A 23,348-nucleotide genomic window follows, 5' to 3' on the forward strand; every position below is an offset into this window, starting at 1 on the left:
TGAAATTTGGTGAATACAGTATTATTATTAATTTAACTATTAATTTTGTCTCCAAATAGTCTATTCTGGCCCACTGTGGTTTCTAAGAAAGCGCTCAAACGACTGCACCGCGACCTCTATATCGTTATCCTTTTTTTTTTTTTTTTTTTAACAACTTTTGTTAGCTATTCATCATGAAAAATTACTAAAACAAAACTTTTAAAAAGTTCCTTTAGAAATGAAAAAACTTATCGATGATTATTTTCAGAAAGAAAAATCTTTTATCAGTGTGCACAAAAAATATATCTTGAACTTTTAGACCAAAACCAATTACTGTGATATTAATTCCCCACTTAGAGAAAAAACATTTGTCTACTATCCAAATTCTCTGAATGTTTAGCCATTAAGGGTTAAGATTAAAAAAAAAAAAAAAAAAAAATCTTAACTTGTATATTAAAAAAATCTTAATTTATTTTATTTAAAATAAATATAAAAATTTAAAAGTTTACATAAAACATTTAAATTACAAATAAATAAAAAAATTATTACAATAGTCAAAACAAGCAAATCTAACAATATCAAAAAAATCCTTATATAAGAAATAAGTAAACAAAAAAGATAAAAAACAATATAGTTTGAAAAAGATACGAAATTAATGAAAACTTAAAAAAAAAATCAAGGCATAAAATATAACAGTGCTAAATTTAAATCTACATTTTACTCGGCAAAAAAAGATATTTGTGATAGTAAAAAATTGTTGTAAAATATGTACATATTTTGTAATTAAAGCGATGTTGTTTCGAATATTGTAGATTACGTAGAGGTTGATATAGACTCAAAAGTAAATGTTGTTTCGGCAGTTAAACTTGTTGATTCAGCTGTTAATGCTTCAGTTGGTGTTGTGGTCTCGAATGTTAATGTTGTTGAATCAGTTTTCTATGCTTCAGTTGTTGTTGAAATAACCGCTGATGTTGATTCAGTTGTTATTGTAGTCTCTGCTGTTATCGAGTTGATTCAGTTATTGGTGCTACAGACGTTGTTGTGCTCTAGGCAGTTGTTGCTGTTGACTCAGTTGTTGCTGTGGTCACGATTGACGTTAAAGTTGAATCAGTTGCTAATGTGGTCTCTGCTATTGTTATTGTTGATTCAGTTGTTGATGCTTCAGTTGTTGTTGTAGTATCCGCTGATGTTGATGTTGATTCAGTTGTTAATGTAGTCTCTGCTGTTGTTGTAGTTGATTCAGTTGTTGGAACTTCAGTTGTTGTTGTGCTCTCGGCAGTTGATGTTGTTGATTCAGTTGATGCAGTAGCCTCGGCTGTTGACGTTGTTGAATCAGTAGTTAGACCATCAGTTGTTGTTGTTGTTTCAGACGTTGAAGATTCAGTAGAGGGTGTTGGAGCTTCAGTTGTATATGTTGTTTCAGCAGTTGTTGCGGTTGATTCAGTTGATGGTGCTTCAGTTGTTGTTGCAGTATCCGCTGATGTTGATGTTGATTCAGTTGTTATTATAGTCTCTGGTGTTATTGAAGTTGATTCAGTTATTGGTAATTCCATTGTTGTTGTGCTATGGGCAGTTGTTGCTGCAGTCTCGACTGTTGAAGTTGTTGATTCAGTATTTTGACCATCATTTGTTGTTGTTGTTTCGGATGTTGGAGATTCAGTAGAAAGTGTTGAAGCTTCAGTTGTCATTGTTGATTCGGCAGTTGTTGTTGTTGATTCATTTGTTGGTGCTTCATTTGTTGTTGTAGTATCTGCTGATGTTGATGTTGATTCAGTTGTTAATGTGGTCTCTGCTATTGTTATTGTTGATTCAGTTGTTGATGCTTCAGTTGTTGTTGTAGTATCCGCTGATGTTGATGTTGATTCAGTTCTTAATGTAGTCTCTGCTGTTGTTGTAGTTGATAAGGTTGTTGGAACTTCAGTTGTTGTTGTGCTCTCGGCAGTTGTTGTTGTTGATTCAGTTGTTGCTGTAGCCTCGGCTGTTGACGTTGTTGAATCAGTAGTTAGACCATCAGTTGTTGTTGTTGTTTCAGACGTTGAAGATTCAGTAGAGGGTGTTGGAGCTTCAGTTGTATATGTTGTTTCAGCAGTTGTTGCGGTTGATTCAGTTGATGGTGCTTCAGATGTTGTTGCAGTATCCGCTGATGTTGATGTTGATTCAGTTGTTATTGTAGTCTCTGGTGTTATTGTAGTTGATTCAGTTATTGGTAATTCCATTGTTGTTGTGCTATGGGCAGTTGTTGCTGTAGTCTCGACTGTTGGAGTTGTTGATTCAGTACCTTGACCATCATTTGTTGTTGTTGTTTCGGATGATGTAGATTCAGTAGAAAGTGTTGAAACTTCAGTTGTCATTGTTGATTCGGCAGTTGTTGTTGTTGATTCAATTGTTTGACCATCATTTGTTGTTGTAGTATCTGCTGATGTTGATGTTGATTCAGTTGTTATTGTGGTCTCTGCTATTGTTATTGTTGATTCAGTTGTTGATGCTTCAGTTGTTGTTGTAGTGTCCGCTGATGTTGATGTTGATTCAGTTGTTAATGTAGTCTCTGCTGATGTTGTAGTTGATTCAGTTGTTGGAACTTCAGTTGTTGTTGTGCTCTCGGCAGTTGTTGCTGTAGCCTCGGCTATTGACGTTGTTGAATCAGTAGTTAGAACATCAGTTGTTGTTGTTGTTTCAGACGTTGAAGATTCAGTAGAGGGTGTTGGAGCTTCAGTTGTATATGTTGTTTCAGCAGTTGTTGCGGTTGATTCAGTTGATGGTGCTTCAGTTGTTGTTGCAGTATCCGCTGATGTTGATGTTGATTCAGTTGTTATTGTAGTCTCTGGTGTTATTGTAGTTGATTCAGTTGTTGGTAATTCCATTGTTGTTGTGCTATGGGCAGTTGTTGCTGTAGTCTCGACTGTTGAAGTTGTTGATTCAGTAGTTTGACCATCATTTGTTGTTGTTGTTTCGGATGTTGGAGATTCAGTAGAAAGTGTTGAAGCTTCAGTTGTCATTGTTGATTCGGCAGTTGTTGTTGTTGATTCAATTGTTTGACCATCATTTGTTGTTGTAGTATCTGCTGATGTTGATATTGATTCAGTTGTTATTGTGGTCTCTGCTATTGTTATTGTTGATTCAGTTGTTGATGCTTCAGTTGTTGTTGTAGTGTCCGCTGATGTTGATGTTGATTCAGTTGTAAATGTAGTCTCTGCTGATGTTGTAGTTGATTCAGTTGTTGGAACTTCAGTTGTTGTTGTGCTCTCGGCAGTTGTTGATGTTGATTCAGTTGTTGCTGTAGCCTCGGCTATTGACGTTGTTGAATCAGTAGTTAGAACATCAGTTGTTGTTGTTGTTTCAGACATTGAAGATTCAGTAGAGGGTGTTGGAGCTTCAGTTGTATATGTTGTTTCAGCAGTTGTTGCGGTCGATTCAGTTGATGGTGCTTCAGTTGTTGTTGCAGTATCCGCTGATGTTGATGTTGATTCAGTTGTTATTAGAGTCTCTGGTGTTATTGTAGTTGATTCAGTTGTTGGTAATTCCATTGTTGTTGTGCTATGGGCAGTTGTTGCTGTAGTCTCGACTGTTGAAGTTGTTGATTCAGTAGTTTGACCATCATTTGTTGTTGTTGTTTCGGATGTTGGAGATTCAGTAGAAAGTGTTGAAGCTTCAGTTGTCATTGTTGATTCGGCAGTTGTTGTTGTTGATTCAATTGTTTGACCATCATTTGTTGTTGTAGTATCTGCTGATGTTGATATTGATTCAGTTGTTATTGTGGTCTCTGCTATTGTTATTGTTGATTCAGTTGTTGATGCTTCAGTTGTTGTTGTAGTGTCCGCTGATGTTGATGTTGATTCAGTTGTATATGTAGTCTCTGCTGATGTTGTAGTTGATTCAGTTGTTGGAACATCAGTTGTTGTTGTGCTCTCGGCAGTTGATGTTGTTGATTCAGTTGTTGCTGTAGCCTCGGCTATTGACGTTGTTGAATCAGTAGTTAGAACATCAGTTGTTGTTGTTGTTTCAGACGTTGAAGATTCAGTAGAGGGTGTTGGAGCTTCAGTTGTATATGTTGTTTCAGCAGTTGTTGCGGTTGATTCAGTTGATGGTGCTTCAGTTGTTGTTGCAGTATCCGCTGATGTTGATTCAGTTGTTATTGTAGTCTCTGGTGTTATTGTAGTTGATTCAGTTATTGGTAATTCCATTGTTGTTGTGCTATGGGCAGTTGTTGCTGTAGTCTCGACTGTTGCAGTTGTTGATTCAGTAGTTTGACCATCATTTGTTGTTGTTGTTTCGGATGTTGTAGATTCAGTAGAAAGTGTTGAAGCTTCAGTTGTCATTGTTGATTCGGCAGTTGTTGTTGTTGATTCAATTGTTTGACCATCATTTGTTGTTGTTGTTTCGGATGTTGGAGATTCAGTAGAAAGTGTTGAAGCTTCAGTGGTCATTGTTGATTCGGCAGTTGTTGTTGTTGATTCAATTGTTGGTGCTTCATTTGTTGTTGTAGTATCTGCTGATGTTGATATTGATTCAGTTGTTATTGTGGTCTCTGCTATTGTTATTGTTGATTCAGTTGTTGATGCTTCAGTTTGTGTTGTAGTGTCCGCTGATGTTGATGTTGATTCAGTTGTATATGTAGTCTCTGCTGATGTTGTAGTTGATTCAGTTGTTGGAACATCAGTTGTTGTTGTGCTCTCGGCAGTTGTTGTTGTTGATTCAGTTGTTGCTGTAGCCTCGGCTATTGACGTTGTTGAATCAGTAGTTAGAACATCAGTTGTTGTTGTTGTTTCAGACGTTGAAGCTACAGTAGAGGGTGTTGGAGCTTCAGTTGTATATGTTGTTTCAGCAGTTGTTGCGGTTGATTCAGTTGATGGTGCTTCAGTTGTTGTTGCAGTATCCGCTGATGTTGATTCAGTTGTTATTGTAGTCTCTGGTGTTATTGTAGTTGATTCAGTTATTGGTAATTCCATTGTTGTTGTGCTATGGGCAGTTGTTTCTGTAGTCTCGACTGTTGGAGTTGTTGATTCAGTAGTTTGACCATCATTTGTTGTTGTTGTTTCGGATGTTGTAGATTCAGTAGAAAGTGTTGAAGCTTCAGTTGTCATTGTTGATTCGGCAGTTGTTGTTGTTGATTCAATTGTTTGACCATCATTTGTTGTTGTAGTATCTGCTGATGTTGATATTGATTCAGTTGTTATTGTGGTCTCTGCTATTGTTATTGTTGATTCAGTTGTTGATGCTTCAGTTGTTGTTGTAGTGTCCGCTGATGTTGATGTTGATTCAGTTGTATATGTAGTCTCTGCTGATGTTGTAGTTGATTCAGTTGTTGGAACATCAGTTGTTGTTGTGCTCTCGGCAGTTGATGTTGTTGATTCAGTTGTTGCTGTAGCCTCGGCTATTGACGTTGTTGAATCAGTAGTTAGAACATCAGTTGTTGTTGTTGTTTCAGACGTTGAAGATTCAGTAGAGGGTGTTGGAGCTTCAGTTGTATATGTTGTTTCAGCAGTTGTTGCGGTTGATTCAGTTGATGGTGCTTCAGTTGTTGTTGCAGTATCCGCTGATGTTGATTCAGTTGTTATTGTAGTCTCTGGTGTTATTGTAGTTGATTCAGTTATTGGTAATTCCATTGTTGTTGTGCTATGGGCAGTTGTTGCTGTAGTCTCGACTGTTGCAGTTGTTGATTCAGTAGTTTGACCATCATTTGTTGTTGTTGTTTCGGATGTTGTAGATTCAGTAGAAAGTGTTGAAGCTTCAGTTGTCATTGTTGATTCGGCAGTTGTTGTTGTTGATTCAATTGTTTGACCATCATTTGTTGTTGTTGTTTCGGATGTTGGAGATTCAGTAGAAAGTGTTGAAGCTTCAGTGGTCATTGTTGATTCGGCAGTTGTTGTTGTTGATTCAATTGTTGGTGCTTCATTTGTTGTTGTAGTATCTGCTGATGTTGATATTGATTCAGTTGTTATTGTGGTCTCTGCTATTGTTATTGTTGATTCAGTTGTTGATGCTTCAGTTTGTGTTGTAGTGTCCGCTGATGTTGATGTTGATTCAGTTGTATATGTAGTCTCTGCTGATGTTGTAGTTGATTCAGTTGTTGGAACATCAGTTGTTGTTGTGCTCTCGGCAGTTGTTGTTGTTGATTCAGTTGTTGCTGTAGCCTCGGCTATTGACGTTGTTGAATCAGTAGTTAGAACATCAGTTGTTGTTGTTGTTTCAGACGTTGAAGCTACAGTAGAGGGTGTTGGAGCTTCAGTTGTATATGTTGTTTCAGCAGTTGTTGCGGTTGATTCAGTTGATGGTGCTTCAGTTGTTGTTGCAGTATCCGCTGATGTTGATTCAGTTGTTATTGTAGTCTCTGGTGTTATTGTAGTTGATTCAGTTATTGGTAATTCCATTGTTGTTGTGCTATGGGCAGTTGTTTCTGTAGTCTCGACTGTTGGAGTTGTTGATTCAGTAGTTTGACCATCATTTGTTGTTGTTGTTTCGGATGTTGTAGATTCAGTAGAAAGTGTTGAAGCTTCAGTGGTCATTGTTGATTCGGCAGTTGTTGTTGTTGATTCAATTGTTGGTGCTTCATTTGTTGTTGTAGTATCTGCTGATGTTGATATTGATTCAGTTGTTATTGTGGTCTCTGCGAGTGTTATTGTTGATACTGTTGTTGATGCTTCAGTTGTTGTTGTAGTGTCCGCTGATGTTGATATTGACTCAGTTGTTAATGTAGTCTCTGCTGATGTTGTAGTTGATTCAGTTGTTGGAACTTCAGTTGTTGTTGTGCTCTCGGCAGTTGATGTTGTTGATTCAGTTGATGCAGTAGCCTCGGCTGTTGACGTTGTTGAATCAGTAGTTAGACCATCAGTTGTTGTTGTTGTTACAGACGTTGAAGATTCAGTAGAGGGTGTTGGAGCTTCAGTTGTATATGTTGTTTCAGCAGTTGTTGCGGTTGATTCAGTTGATGGTGCTTCAGATGTTGTTGCAGTATCCGCTGATGTTGATTCAGTTGTTATTGTAGTCTCTGGTGTTATTGTAGTTGATTCAGTTATTGGTAATTCCATTGTTGTTGTGCTATGGGCAGTTGTTGCTGTAGTCTCGACTGTTGCAGTTGTTGATTCAGTAGTTTGACCATCATTAGTTGTTGTTGTTTCGGATGTTGTAGATTCAGTAGAAAGTGTTGAAGCTTCAGTGGTCATTGTTGATTCGGCAGTTGTTGTTGTTGATTCAATTGTTGGTGCTTCATTTGTTGTTGTAGTATCTGCTGATGTTGATATTGATTCAGTTGTTATTGTGGTCTCTGCTAGTGTTATTGTTGATACTGTTGTTGATGCTTCAGTTGTTGTTGTAGTGTCCGCTGATGTTGATATTGACTCAGTTGATAATGTAGTCTCTGCTGATGTTGTAGTTGATTCAGTTGTTGGAACTTCAGTTGTTGTTGTGCTCTCGGCAGTTGATGTTGTTGATTCAGTTGATGCAGTAGCCTCGGCTGTTGACGTTGTTGAATCAGTAGTTAGACCATCAGTTGTTGTTGTTGTTTCAGACGTTGAAGATTCAGTAGAGGGTGTTGGAGCTTCAGTTGTATATGTTGTTTCAGCAGTTGTTGCGGTTGATTCAGTTGATGGTGCTTCAGTTGTTGTTGCAGTATCCGTTGATGTTGATGTTGATTCAGTTGTTATTGTAGTCTCTGGTGTTATTGTAGTTGATTCAGTTATTGGTAATTCCATTGTTGTTGTGCTATGGGCAGTTGTTGCTGTAGTCTCGACTGTTGAAGTTGTTGATTCAGTAGTTTGACCATCATTTGTTGTTGTTGTTTCGGATGTTGGAGATTCAGTAGAAAGTGTTGAAGCTTCAGTTGTCATTGTTGATTCGGCAGTTGTTGTTGTTGATTCAATTGTTTGACCATCATTTGTTGTTGTAGTATCTGCTGATGTTGATGTTGATTCAGTTGTTATTGTGGTCTCTGCTATTGTTATTGTTGATTCAGTTGTTGATGCTTCAGTTTGTGTTGTAGTGTCCGCTGATGTTGATGTTGATTCAGTTGTATATGTAGTCTCTGCTGATGTTGTAGTTGATTCAGTTGTTGGAACATCAGTTGTTGTTGTGCTCTCGGCAGTTGTTGTTGTTGATTCAGTTGTTGCTGTAGCCTCGGCTATTGACGTTGTTGAATCAGTAGTTAGAACATCAGTTGTTGTTGTTTCAGACGTTGAAGATTCAGTAGAGGGTGTTGGAGCTTCAGTTGTATATGTTGTTTCAGCAGTTGTTGCGGTTGATTCAGTTGATGGTGCTTCAGTTGTTGTTGCAGTATCCGCTGACGTTGATGTTGATTCAGTTGTTATTGTAGTCTCTGGTGTTATTGTAGTTGATTCAGTTATTGGTAATTCCATTGTTGTTGTGCTATGGGCAGTTGTTTCTGTAGTCTCGACTGTTGGAGTTGTTGATTCAGTAGTTTGACCATCATTTGTTGTTGTTGTTTCGGATGTTGTAGATTCAGTAGAAAGTGTTGAAGCTTCAGTTGTCATTGTTGATTCGGCAGTTGTTGTTGTTGATTCAATTGTTTGACCATCATTTGTTGTTGTTGTTTCGGATGTTGGAGATTCAGTAGAAAGTGTTGAAGCTTCAGTTGTCATTGTTGATTCGGCAGTTGTTGTTGTTGATTCATTTGTTGGTGCTTCATTTGTTGTTGTAGTATCTGCTGATGTTGATGTTGATTCAGTTGTTAATGTGGTCTCTGCTATTGTTATTGTTGACTCAGTTGTTGATGCTTCAGTTGTTGTTGTAGTATCCGCTGATGTTGATGTTGATTCAGTTCTTAATGTAGTCTCTGCTGTTGTTGTAGTTGATTCAGTTGTTGGAACTTCAGTTGTTGTTGTGCTCTCAGCAGTTGTTGTTGTTGATTCAGTTGTTGCTGTAGCCTCGGCTGTTGACGTTGTTGAATCAGTAGTTAGACCATCAGTTGTTGTTGTTGTTTCAGACGTTGAAGATTCAGTAGAGGGTGTTGGAGCTTCAGTTGTATATGTTGTTTCAGCAGTTGTTGCGGTTGATTCAGTTGATGGTGCTTCAGTTGTTGTTGCAGTATCCGCTGATGTTGATGTTGATTCAGTTGTTATTGTAGTCTCTGGTGTTATTGTAGTTGATTCAGTTATTGGTAATTCCATTGTTGTTGTGCTATGGGCAGTTGTTGCTGTAGTCTCGACTGTTGAAGTAGTTAATTCAGTAGTTTGACCATCATTTGTTGTTGTTGTTTCGGATGTTGTAGATTCAGAAGAAAGTGTTGAAGCTTCAGTTGTCATTGTTGATTCGGCAGTTGTTGTTGTTGATTTAATTGTTTGACCATCATTTGTTGTTGTTGTTTTGGATGTTGGAGATTCAGTAGAAAGTGTTGAAGCTTCAGTTGTTATTGTTGATTCGGCAGTTGTTGTTGTTGATTCATTTGTTGGTGCTTCATTTGTTGTTGAAGTATCTGCTGATGTTGATGTTGATTCAGTTGTTAATGTGGTCTCTGCTATTGTTATTGTTGATTCAGTTGTTGATGCTTCAGTTGCTGTTGTAGTATCCGCCGATGTTGATGTTGATTCAGTTCTTAATGTAGTCTCTGCTGATGTTGTAGTTGATTCAGTTGTTGGAACTTCAGTTGTTGTTGTGCTCTCGGCAGTTGTTGTTGTTGAATCAGTTGTTGCTGTAGTCTCGGTTGTTGAGGTTGTTGATTCAGTAGTTAATCCAACAGTTGTTGTTGTTGTTGTTTCGGACGTTGTAGATTCAGTAGAGTGTGTTGGAGCTTCAGTTGTAATTGGTGTTTCAGCAAATGTTGCTGTTGATTTAATTGTAGATGCTTCAGTTGCTGTTGCAGTATCCGCTGATGGTAATGGTGATTCAGTTGTTATTGTAATCTCTGCTGTCATTGTAGTTGATTCAGTTATTGGTAATTCCGTTGTTGTTGTGCTCTGGGCAATTGATGCTGTAGTCTTGGCTGTTGAAGGTGTTGATTCAGTAGTTAGACCATCAGTAGTTTTTGTTGTTTCGGATGTTGTAGATTCAGTAGAGGATGTTGGAGCTTCAGTTGTAATTGTAATTTCAGCAGTTGTTGTTGTTGATTCAGTTGTTGGTGCTTTAGTTGTTGTTGTAGTATTTGCTGATGCTGATGTTGATTCAGTTGTTAATGTAGTTTCTGCTGTTGTTGTAGTTGATTCAGTTGTTGGTGCTTCAGTTGTTGTTGTAGTATCCGCTGATGTTGACGTTGACTCAGTTGTTAATGTAGTCTCTGCTGTTGTTGTAGTTAATTTAGTTATTAGTGATTCAGTTGTTGTTGTGTTCTCGGCAGATGTTGTTGTTGATTCAGTTTTTGCTGTAGTCTCGGAGTTTAATGTTGTTGATTCAGTAGTTAGACCAACAGTTGCTGTTGTTGTTTCGGATGTTGTAAATTCAGTAGAGGGTGCTGAAGCTGTAGTTATCATTGTTGATTCGGCAGTTGATGTTGTTGATTCAGTTGTTGATGCTTCGGTAGTTGTTGTAGTGTCCGCTGATGTTGATGTTGATTCAGTTGTTAATGTAGTCTCTGCTGTTGTTTTAGTTGATTTAATTGTTGGTGCTTCAGTTATTGTTGTACTCCGGGCAGATGTTGTTGTTGATTCAGTTGTTGCTGTAGTCTCGGCTGTTAAAGTTGTTGATTCAGTAGTTAGACCATCAGTTGTTGTTGTTATTTCGGATGTTGTAGATTTAGTAGAGGTTGTTGGAGCTTTAGTTGTAATTGTTGTTTCAGCAGTTGTTGTTGTTAATTCAATAGTTGGTTCTTCAGTTGGTGATGTGTTCTCAAATGTAAATGTTGTTGAATCAGTTGTTGCTGTAGTCTTGGCTGTTGACGTTGTTGATTCATTATTTAATCCAACAGTTGTTGTTGTTTCGGACGTTGTAGATTCAGTAGAGGGTGTTGGAGCTTCAGTTGTAATTGGTGTTTCAGCAATTGTTGTTGTTGATTCAATTGATGGTGTTTCAGTAGTTGTTGCAGTATCTGCTGATGGTAATGTAGATTCAGTTGTTATTGTAATCTCTGCTGTTATTGTAGTTGATTCAGTTATTGGTAATTCCGTTGTTGTTGTGCTCTGGGCAATTGTTTCTGTAGTCTTGGCTGTTAAAGTTGTTGATTCTGTAGTTAGACTATCAGTAGTTTTTGTTGTTTCGGATGTTGTAGATTTAGTAGAGGATGTTGGAGCTTCAGTTGTAATTGTTGTTTCAGCAGTTGTTGTTGTTGATTCAGTTGTTGGTGCTTCAGTTGTTGTTGTAGTTTCCGCTGATGTTGATGTTGATTCAGTTGTTAATGTAGTCTCTGCTGTTGTTGTAGTTGATTCAGTTGTTGGTGCTTCAGTTGTTGTTTTGCTCTCGGCAGTTGTTGTTGTTGATTCAGTTGTTGCTGTAGTCTGGACTGTTAAAGTTGTTGATTCAGTAGTTAGACTATCAGTTGTTGTTGTTGTTTTGGATGTTGTAGATTCAGTAGAGGTTGTTGGAGCTTCAGTTGTAATTGTTGTTTTAGCATTTGTTGTTGTTGATTCAGTTGTTGGTGCTTCAGTTGTTGTTGTAGTTTCCGCTGATGTTGATGTTGATTCAGTTGTTAATGTAGTCTCTGCTGTTGTTGTAGTTGATTCAGTTGTTGGTGCTTCAGTTGTTGTTTTGCTCTCGGCAGTTGTTGTTGTTGATTCAGTTGTTGCTGTAGTCTGGACTGTTAAAGTTGTTGATTCAGTAGTTAGACCATCAGTTGTTGTTGTTGTTTCGGATGTAGTAGATTTAGTAGAAGTTGTTGGAGCTTTAGTTGTAATTGTTGTTTCAGCAGTTGTTGTTGTTGATTCAATAGTTGGTGCTTCAGTTGGTGTTGTGGTCTCAAGTGTAAATGTTGTTGATTCAGTTGTTGCTGTAGTCTCGGCTGTTGACGTTGTTGATTCATTATTTAATCCAACAGTTGTTGTTGTTTCGGACGTTGTAGATTCAGTAGAGGGTGTTGGAGCTTTAGTTGTAATTGGTGTTTCAGCAATTGTTGTTGTTGATTCAATTGATGGTGTTTCAGTAGTTGTTGCAGTATCTGCTGATGGTAATGTAGATTTAGTTGTTATTGTAATCTCTGCTGTTATTGTAGTTGATTCAGTTATTGGTAATTCAGTTGTTGTTGTGCTCTGGGCAATTGTTTCTGTAGTCTTGGCTGTTGAAGTTGTTGATTCTGTAGTTAGACTATCAGTAGTTTTTGTTGTTTCGGATGTTGTAGATTTAGTAGAGGATGTTGGAGCTTCAGTTGTAATTGTTGTTTCAGCAGTTGTTGTTGTTGATTCAGTTGTTGGTGATTCAGTTGTTGTTGTAGTATTCGCTGATGTTGATGTTGATTCAGTTGTTAATATAGTCTCTGCTGCTGTTGTAGTTGATTCAGTTGTTGGTGCTTCAGTTGTTGCTTTGCTCTCGGCAGTTGTTGTTGTTGATTCAGTTGTTGCTGTAGTCTCGGCTGTTAAAGTTGTTGATTCAGTAGTTAGACCATCAGTTGTTTTTGTTGTTTTGGATGTTTTAGATTCAGTAGAGGTTGTTGGAGCTTCAGTTGTAATTGCTGTTTTAGCAGTTGTTGTTTTAAGTTCAGCAGTTGAAGATTTATTCATAATTGTGGTCTTGGTTGCTGTTGTTGTGGATTCAATTGATGGAGCTTCAGTTGTTGTTGTAGATTTAGTTGTTGTGTTTGTAGATTTAGTCGAGGTAGCGTGAACTTCAATTGTTGTTGATGTTTCGACTGTTGATGTTGTAGCATTAGTAATTATTGTTGAAGTTAAACATGATTGAGATACTAGTGAACAGAATCCTGCTTTGTAGTGCTTACTACAAAATTCTTGTAAGCAGGAACAAGAATACTTTTCTAAAAGTCATATGATTTATTTATATATATATACTTATGTATATATATATGTATGTACATGTATATATATATATATATATATATATATATATATATATATATATATATATATATATATATATATGTATTTATGTATGTATATGTATATATATATATAAATATATAAATATATATATATATATGTATATGTATATATATATATATATATATATATATATATATATATATATATATATATATATATATATATATATATATATATATATATATATATATACAGTATATGTATATATACAGTATTACAGTATATGTATATATACAGTATATGTATATATATATATATATATATTAAGGTAGTCGTCATTTTTGATGTGTTAAAATTTTTTGTCTGAAGCTCTGGTTATTTTTCAAATAGGTTTGATCAATATTTAGAGGAGGTTAACAAAGTTTTTTGTTTTGTGAGAATATCAGCATACAAGAAGTTCTTGAAAGATCTTATATAATAAAATGTTTAATATATGTTCAAAATGAAGCCATTCGGAACAAACTATAAATATAATTTATATAATTTATATATTTAAATAAATAGATTTTAACGAATAAGTAAAAATAAACATTTTATTTAAGTAAATACACATTTAAATATTATACATTTGAGTATAATATAATAATGATTTATATGTTGCATATAATATAAATGCTATTAGTAAATATAAATTCAATTTTTTAAAAAATGTTTTGATAAATGAATTGTTAAAATATTTTGTTGTAAATTATATAATTTGTTGTTAGCACATTTTTGGCACCTTTCAAAATTATTTTAAAATTTTAATAATAACAATTTTTTTACAATTTAAAACTACTGAATAATTCACATTTGTGAGAACATCATTAAAAGGTGAATATGTAAAATGTTTTTTTTTTTAGATTTGTAATTTTTAATTTTTTATGTTTTTTTTAAAAAGAAAAAAATCTCTCTTCCTAAAAGGCTAGAAGCAACTAATTTTAAGTTGGGAGTTACTAGGATAAAAGAATAGAGTTATAGAGCAAGGAAACATTTGACTGAAGACTTAAAAAGTTGAAGAATCAGGAAAACATGAAGATGGGAGAGAGTTCGAAAAGGTTGAAATGCAGGGAAAAAAACTGGACGAATAAATGGTTTTAGAGCATACAGAGACAGATACAGTAAAAGAATGCCAAAACCTTGCAGGCCACATTTGGTATCTATTAAAAATTTGATTCTCTTTTACCTTTTCAATCCCGAGGTGAATTTCAACACAAAGCTTCAACTTGTTAAAGGATCCTCAGAGTAAAAAGGAGAAGAGGAACCCTTGAAACACGTCCAGGTGGATTTGGCTATGGTACAACAAAAAACTCTTCCTGATTTTGTTAACAAGAGGAGTAGTAACATATTTGTTACTCTGGACATGCCAGATATATTCCCAGCTAAAGATCCGGAAACATGGAACAGCTGAGATAACTTCAACGCAGCAGAGACAATTGTAAAATCCCAACCATTAACCAATGACCATGCAGAAAGAGAGGTCGTCCCAATCCAAGATGCAACAAAGTCTGGTCAATTCAAGAGGGAAGAGCAGCTGCAGTATGCTCTTCAAGTTATTGAAGAAAACTGGGCAAGCTTTCCTAATGCAAAGCAATCCACTTTAGTTCAAAATTAATTCATTCTAATTATGTCAACTGTTCTAATGTTTTATAATTTAACCATCATCGCCGTAATTGAGGGGTAAAAATCATTAATATCAAATTGTATAAATGTGCATTCATTTTTATTAGCAATTTTATAGTTTTTTTCTTTGGGAAATTCATTTTTATTAATCAATGCAAAATTATATATTTTATGTAAAATTATATAAATTATGGCCGAAATTTTAGATAAAACAATAGAATTTGGAAAAATCCACACTGAAATTACAGACAACACAATTCGTCTAATTAAACATTGGTTTGCATAATAATTAAACAACATGGTTTAATTATTATGCAAAAAAAAAATCAGGGCCTCAACTTGACAAAATCAGAAAAAATATTATACAAATTTTCAAAAACATTGGCTTCCAAATTGAAATTAACATTAATTTAAAAATTGTGAATTTTCTTGATGTCACATTTAACAACTCGGAAAATTCTTATAGGCCTTATAAAAAACCTAATGATGAATTATTGTATATTAATATAAATTCAAATCATCCCCCTCAAATCCTAAAACAAATTCCTATTTCAATTAACAATAGACTAAATCAAAACTCTTCTAATGAAAATATTTTCAACTCTTCCAAACGCGTGTATGAAGATGCTCTTAAAACAAGCAGATTTAAAAATTTCGAGCTAAAATTTTAAACAAAAATTGCAAAAAAGCGAAATAGAAATAGAAATATAATTAGGTTCAACCCTCCGTACAGCAAAAATGTTTCAACAAATATTGGAAAAGTGTTTTTAAAATTAGTCAACATACATTTCCCTCCCTCTAATAAATTACACAAAATTTTTAAGAGAAACACTATTAAGGTAAGCTATAGCTGTACGAAAAATATTGAAAGAATTATAAAAGGCCATAATTTTGCATTGATTAATAAAAATGAATTTCCCAAAGAAAAAAATACTGAAAATTGTAACTGCAAGCAAAAAATTGACTACCCTATGACTGCATTGTTTCCTCGCAAAACAACCCTGATAAACAAAATATTGGCTTAACCGAAGGCAAATGGAAAAAACATTATGCCAACCACAAACAATCATTTAAACATAAAAAATACTCTAAAGAGACTATGCTATCAAAATATATTTGGCTACTGAAAGAAAAAAATATTAATTTCAAATTAAACTGGGCCATTCTAAAAACTGCGCCTGCCTATAATATCATTTCCAAAAAATGTGTGCTATGTTTACAAGAAAAATTTGAAATTATTACACATTTAGATCAAGAAAATTTACTGAATAAAAAATCTGAATTAATTTCTAACTGCAGACAAGAAAATAAGTTTCTTCTAAAAAATTATAAAAACAAATGACCAGTCGAAAATTACCCTAATTCTAAAGAATTCTTTTCATGATTTTTTAATTATCTAATGTAGTTGATGCAACTTCCTGGTTGCAAAATACTACAGTTATTACATAAATAATTATATCAATTCCCAACTTCCTGTGAAATAATTTTTCTATAATTTAAACTTTTTGATGTTTAGACATTCTTCCTGATGAGCCTAATGATGGCGAAACATGCTGTAGAAGATATTTTTACTAATTTATACATATATATATATATATATATATATATATATATATATATATATATATATATATATATATATATATATATATATATATATATATATATATATATACACATATATATATTAGGGTGGTCCTTAAAGTAACTTAAAATTTTAAGTTTTAAAAAGTTGTCTGATTCCCTTATTTGGTTCCAATACAAAAAAGTAGCCTCCTTGACTGTTGGTCCCCTTGGTCATGGTGAGGTGAATAATTAAAAACATATATTTATATATACATACATACATATATATATATATATATATATATATATATATATATATATATATATATATATATATATTAATTACCTATATTTAGGCATACCACATGTACCATTTACCATATATATATATTAATGGCCGTTACAGGGAGCACGTGTGGATCACACTCCTTGTGTGGCGATTCATCAAATAATATTTCAGACCTGAGCAAACCTGCTGTTTGCATCTTATAAAAATCAAATTTTTTTAAAATGCGGTGAAAGAATTTAGTTTAGCCAAATTATAGAGCAAGCTAAAAAAAAAAGTACTTAACTAAAAATAAAAAATAAAAAAATAAATAAACTTTAACTAAAAAAAAAAAAATTTAAAAACTTTAGAAAAATCTTTAAAAATAGTCCATGTTTAATGTTACATATTCTAAATGTAATAATAAATGATAAGGTTTAATTCCTTTTTCTTTTTGTTTACTAAGACGAATTGACAAATTTAGCATTGAATAAAGACATCAACATTTAAGAAATGTAGTTATGTGATAAAGTTTGTATATAATTTCTATATAAAAATATTATAGATGCAAACATTTCATTGACTGTATAATTAGATGGATGTCTAAGGATGTAAATCAATAGTGTCAGTTATTCAGTGTATATTTATTTGTAATGTTAGTTAATAAAGCATAAATAAACTCTTTATTTTATATAAAGTTTACTTAGCTGGATCAGTTAATAATTTATATATCAGTCTTTACATTATGTTGGAATCTTTACTAGAAACAAGAAAATTCATGTACATTATTATAATTTTAGATGAGTTAAAAGCACATATTTATGAACCAATGTCAACAAAAAATTTAGTGGAAAAATGCTTTTCTACTTTTATTATTATTAAGTAAAATTATATTATTAATATATTTATTAAGTAATTTACATTTACTAATCAATAATAATAAATTAATAATAAATAAATAAAAAATGATATTATTAAGTAAAAAAACTTGATTAAAAAAAATTATTTAGGAAAAAAGAGATATTTTTTCAATAAGTTTGTACAAATACTTTTTAAATACTTATAAATATATTATACTTAAATATGCTAGTTAAATATGCTTCTTAAATTAAAATTCAAAAGCTTGAATATAATTTTTTATTTTTGCTATGTTGTATTGCAAAGTATATAATTGCAAACAAAGTACTTATACTTGATGCAAAAAAGTCTGCTATCAAATATTGCATCACTAAAGTACATAATCATATAGAATTCAATTTAAAAAAGAGAAAAAAAAAGCATATAAAAAAAGCATATGTAAAAAAGTATACCAAAAAATGATTATTACAGAAGTTTAATTCAAAATATAATATATAATATTTTGAAATAATCTGAATCATAATATATACATACTTATAGTCTTAATTATAACATTAAGCAAGTCTTTCATAAAAATTATGTCATGCATGTATATGGCTAATTACTGATGACAACATTGATTTTGATTTACTGACTATCAGTAATCATAAAATTTTTTGTAAAATGTGGTTGTAAAGTTCCTAATACATTTTCAATTAACTCCCATTTATTTGAACTTAATATTAAATTTAACAAATGAGGGTGGTCTGCTGTATAAAGTTGTATAAATCTTTTGAGATTCTCAATTTAATACAACATTTAACATGTACTATTCCAGCTTGTTGGAACATCTTGAATTGGTAATTAAGCTGTTGAAATTTTGGAATCTAATTCTTTCTGTATTTTTTTTAATTTGGTGCAATCTAAACTCGAATGGTTAAAATGAGTGCGGATGCTTCTGCATTTCTTTATCATGACATATACAGCAACCTGATCAAAAAGTGCATCTTTGGATAACGAGCTGCAGTTGATAAATAAAACTTGAGATGTCTGAGGATTTCAACTAGTTAATTCCAAGTTGCACGTTATAAGCACTACACAGTGGGCCAGAATTGTCTAAAAATAGCAAAACTATTTATGGGTTAAATATAGACATAGCATATTTGGTCTTCAGGAGTGGTCATGACCGCTCAGGTGATCATTTTAGGGGTGGTTAAGGGTGCTTCTGGAATATCTAGATGGTTTTACAATTAAATGGTACATGTTGTATGCCTAAATATAGGTAATTAATATCAGGAAAATTAAATCTGGCCATATTTGGTCTCTAGAAATGGTTATATTTGCACAGGTAGGTGTGGTTATGGATTGTCAAGACTTTTTCTGATATTTATTTATTTTATGTACTTAATTTTATTGATATTGTAAATATAAACAATTAATGTTCAGTAAAATTGAACTTTATTAACATATTCATTGATAATGACATATATCATACATTAGTACAACAAGAGTCCCTTGACCTCCTCAGGTTGATAGGAGTCTTTGACTTTTCCCTGACTCCTCCTTATTCTGGATATCTTTGTAACATAGCTGCCAAATAATTTCATCATAAGATCATAATTTGTTTAAGACCTGGGGAATTTTATTGTGTAGTGCTCTCTGTTGTTTTAGTCTAAAACATTAATATCAGGGTATATGAAATGACTACTTTTCACAACTAATTGACTGTTTTTCCATTTTATGGGTGTTATTTAAATGAACAAAACACATTTGACACATATAAAGTATAATTTTCTATATGAAAACGAGAAAAGTTATTTAGATGACATTAAAACTAAAATACTAGATGATGTAGTTTTTTTGCTTTCAACACAACAAGAAATTAAAAATCTTTTTTTCTTGTAAACAAACTAATTTCTCCTTACTAAACTAAACTCTTCTTTTTATATAAATAAAAACTTTTTGCATACACAAATACAAATAATAAATATTTTCTTCAGTGACGGATCCAGCATTTTTTGGTGTTTAGGATGGCTAACTTGCAGACATGGAGCAAACTCCAAACATTTGTATGTTTATACTTATGTTAAATAATGAGGCTTTGCAAAAGTTTGTGATGATTAAGGCTGGGAACAAATAAGCCCCGAAATTTCATCTTCATTATTTTTGAACACTGAGAGATAATACTATGAAACTTAAAACTTATCGATGAATATAAGTCAAGTTGAGAATAATACAAAAAATATTTTATCAACATGTTGCCCTCACATTTAGGGTGAGGGCAAGTGCAGCCTAGTGTTTTTCTACTTGTGTAATAGTAAGTGTTAAAAAAAAATATTCCACGTTTTAAGGGGTTTTATCGAAAAACACTGAAAAAAGCAAGCATAAAAAATAAATTTTCATATTTCTTTATTTTAATTTGATATATGATGTCAATGGATTAATATAAACTGTTAAGAAAGTAAAATGTTGTAAAATTATCTTGCTGGCCTCATATTTAATTTTTATATGATTTTTTACATTTTCACCAATATTTGACAGGTAAAATATTGCCATTTTTGCGGTAAAGTTGATATACTGAGCTCGAAAATCACAGTAGCGAAAAAATTAGATCAGTTTTAGAGTGCTGGGGGTCTTTAGATTACATTTACAAAAAGAAATTACACTAATATAAAATTGGTTTTTAAGGGTTTTGCTCACCTCTGGCCCACTGTGCACTGACTCGAAAGACTATATTTATTTACTTTTTGGAAATATCCTAATTAATTAGCATTGCATCAAACAAATTTGAAATATTTATTCCAGTGTGAGACTCTGGAAAATGCTTACAGTATAAAACACAATCCTTTCTATTAATCGATAATCCAATGCACAGCATATTATGTAAATGCATCATTACTATGGATATTTGTCAAAATATCTGTTGTAAATAAAATATGATCAGCTACAGAAATGTCATTAAATACTACTTTTTTTTTCATATGATAATGGTAGAATTTTTAAAAAATTTTCTACTCGGAATTAGTTATTGTGGTTGCAAGCGAGAAATCAATTCCACGAACTCTTGATCGACAACTACAGAAAAAGGTTGATTGTCCATCATAATAATATTTATTATTCTTTTATTAACTTTGGAGGAGTGCAAGTCTTTTATATTCCAAACTTATTTAGGAACAAAATCATTTATGTTAGTTTGTGTTTGTGACTTTATTGCTACTAATTTTCTCTCTTGTGGAGTCTCTTTCCTTTTATTGTTCTTCTTGTTTAGTTTCATCATATGTATCCAAATGATATTTTTTTGCATATAGAATAACGTTGTGCTAAAAGTTTTTGGGGTGCTACTGCGCCTAATATTTTTGTGGGATAATTTACATTCTGCTAATGCATCAGTGACATCATTTGTTTTAAATTATCTCCAAGTCTCTAAACATTTTTAGGAGAATTTTAGAGTTTTAGCAAATAGCTTATTTGAAAATTATATTGGACACCAACGATCACTTGGTGCTTGCAAGGATAACCCATCTGTTAATGTCTTTAGTTACAATAATAACAAATTAAAAAAAAAAATATTTGTAGTAGCTGGAAATGTAATGTAATTAGCTTTACGGGTAATATGTATTATTACATTATAGCAGTATAGTATTGAGTCATGCTCAATAACAAAAAAATTAAGAAATTAAGAGCAATTAAAAATTGTTTGTATTAATTTAATTTGGCTAAGATTTGTTCAAAACAAAATATCTTTTTTTCTTTTATAAAACATATTGTAAAATATTAGTGGTGTCATTGATATTTTAAATTTAAAAAGACAATTATATTATTTTTATTGACCAATCTTGTATTTCTATTTTATCATAAAGTTAATACACCATAAAACTAAGGTAGTAAAATAAGTATTTATTTTACTACTTTAGGAGAAATTAATAATATACCAATAATATTTTTCAAAGAAAAGTGGCTATGAAAATAGCCATTTTTATTGATTTATGAAAAAAGCCATTTTTGTTGGATCAAGTGATCCCTCCTTCACCTAAATGCCCTTGTTCCAAAGTTAAGAGCATTTTTTAAATTTGTTCTTAATTCATTCAATTTTCTTTGACTTTTTAAAATCTTAAAAGCTTTCACCCTTTAAAATCTTTCATCATTTTTTAACAAACTACAAACTTTTATATATTATTTTATAATAACTTAACTATTTTCAAACCAACTAAGATAAAGTATAAGCTCTGATTTCTTTTACTCTTTACTAAAATGTTTATTAATAACCTTATCCTTGTGTTTGTTAATGAGGCAACAAGTCACCTTGTGATTTACATCGCTTCTTGCAAAACAAACACATAATTATTCTTTCTTCACATTGATTAGGATAAATTAAATTAGGTATCATTTGAACTAAAATTGAGGTCTTTTTCCAACAAATAGCAGCTCAATAGCAGTTAAAACAGCATCCAACTCATCCAAATGATCAAAATATACGCCAGAAAAGAATATTTAAAAATTTAAGTTATTTTATAAAATCTAAAGAAAATGGCCTGCGTTTCCAAACTTGTTAAATACCACGACTATGTTTAAATAAAATATGTTTATTATAAACAATCGTTTGAACTAATTTGTTATTATTTAAAAGCGTTTTTGCATAAAAAACAAAAAGATTTAATTAAAAGTTATTTATCATAAAAAATATTTTTTTAAATAAAAAATAAGTTATATTATATATAATATTCTTTGATAATTTAAATAAACATTTTTATAATACAATTTTTTATTTTAGTTTAGTTTTATTTTTATTTTTTTATAATTTTTATTAAATTATTTTTTATTTTTACTTTAGTTTATTGTTATTTTTATTTTTTATGTTTAGTTTAGCTTAATTTTGTTCTGCAAATTTTTGAAAAGTTTCAGAAAAAAGCTTTTGGAAAGTTGTCTTAAAAAAAAATTATATATGCGTGGACAGACAAGGTGCCTAACCGCACATGCTTTCTGAAACTGCCTGATTATATATATATATATATATATATATATATATATATATATATATATATATATATATATATATATATATATACCCTAAACTTCTTCTTAACACAAAATGCGTTAATACTTTTAAAATTGAGAAAATTTTTTTAATCTTATTAAAAGATATCTTATTATTTTAATTGATAACAACATTCCAATATACACAAAAAAATTAATTAAAAAATATTTATAAATGTCTAATATAACAAAAGAACCAGTAAATTATTCCAAATGGTAAAAACCATTTTAACAATGTTTACTTGTTTATTCATATGGGGTTTTTTCCACCTTATATAAATCCTTTAATTTTTAATTCTAATTAGTTACAGGAACAATTAAAACTTGAAAAAAAAAATATTATTATAATTAGTGAAACATTTTTTAGATCTTTAGACAGTAAAGATTTGTTAGATTTTCAGACAATAAAGGAAAATCTCAATTATTTTTATTTAAGTAAGAATTGTGGATTTTTTCTATTATCCAAGATGGGTACATATTACATTTTAAAGCCTATAAAAGATATAATATTGAAACAAAAAACAAGAATGATCAATTTAAAAAGTTTAAAAAGGTTCTATCAATATCAAACAAATCTATAAGACTTATTTTATATGAAAACTAAATAAAGCTGATATGATTGGTGTATATTCTGAAAATAGTTTTTTATGAAAAACAGCTGTAATTGTCTCGGGAGATATTGAGGAATGCTTATTGTTGATTTAGCAATAATGTGTGATTTCATAAGGAAAAGCTGCAAAAATATCATCTACATAATATTTGTAAAAAACTGGTTTTACTCGAATAAAGATTTGACTCATTTTTTTAAATTCATATTATATCATACACTATTCATAAAAAGATTGGCAAGTACAGGTGGTAATGAAGAATCTACAGCAACACCATTAATTTTGTCATAAACTTGTCCTTTAAAGAGAAAATGCATTTGTGCTGTTTCAAAAGTAAATTGTTTATTTAAATTACATTTGTTGATTTTGAGCTTTATATTGTTTTTTATAATAACGTTGACAGCAATATCTATTGTTTCTGGTAATAGAAGTTTGTGATATCAAAAAATACAGAAGGTTGTTAAAAAAGTTTGCTTAGTATAATTCTTTAACAAAGGTGAATTAAGACGGTATTAATAGAGATAATAAATC

At 31.7% G+C, this 23,348-nt stretch overlaps 1 protein-coding gene across 1 annotated transcript in view; it reads right to left on the reverse strand.

Moving 5' to 3' along the window:
- Positions 1–425: 425 nt before the first annotated feature.
- LOC124806900 (pneumococcal serine-rich repeat protein) overlaps positions 426–23,348 on the reverse strand; it is a 67,807-nt gene continuing 44,884 nt past the window's right edge. The window contains exon 3 of the mRNA XM_065798090.1: positions 426–12,820. Coding sequence (XP_065654162.1) covers positions 1,026–12,820 — 11,795 coding nt within the window. The 3' untranslated portion in view covers positions 426–1,025. The remainder of the gene's footprint in view (positions 12,821–23,348) is intronic.

This window comes from Hydra vulgaris, chromosome 05 (genome assembly GCF_038396675.1).
Source record: "Hydra vulgaris chromosome 05, alternate assembly HydraT2T_AEP".
NCBI classification, from domain to species: Eukaryota; Metazoa; Cnidaria; class Hydrozoa; order Anthoathecata; family Hydridae; genus Hydra; species Hydra vulgaris.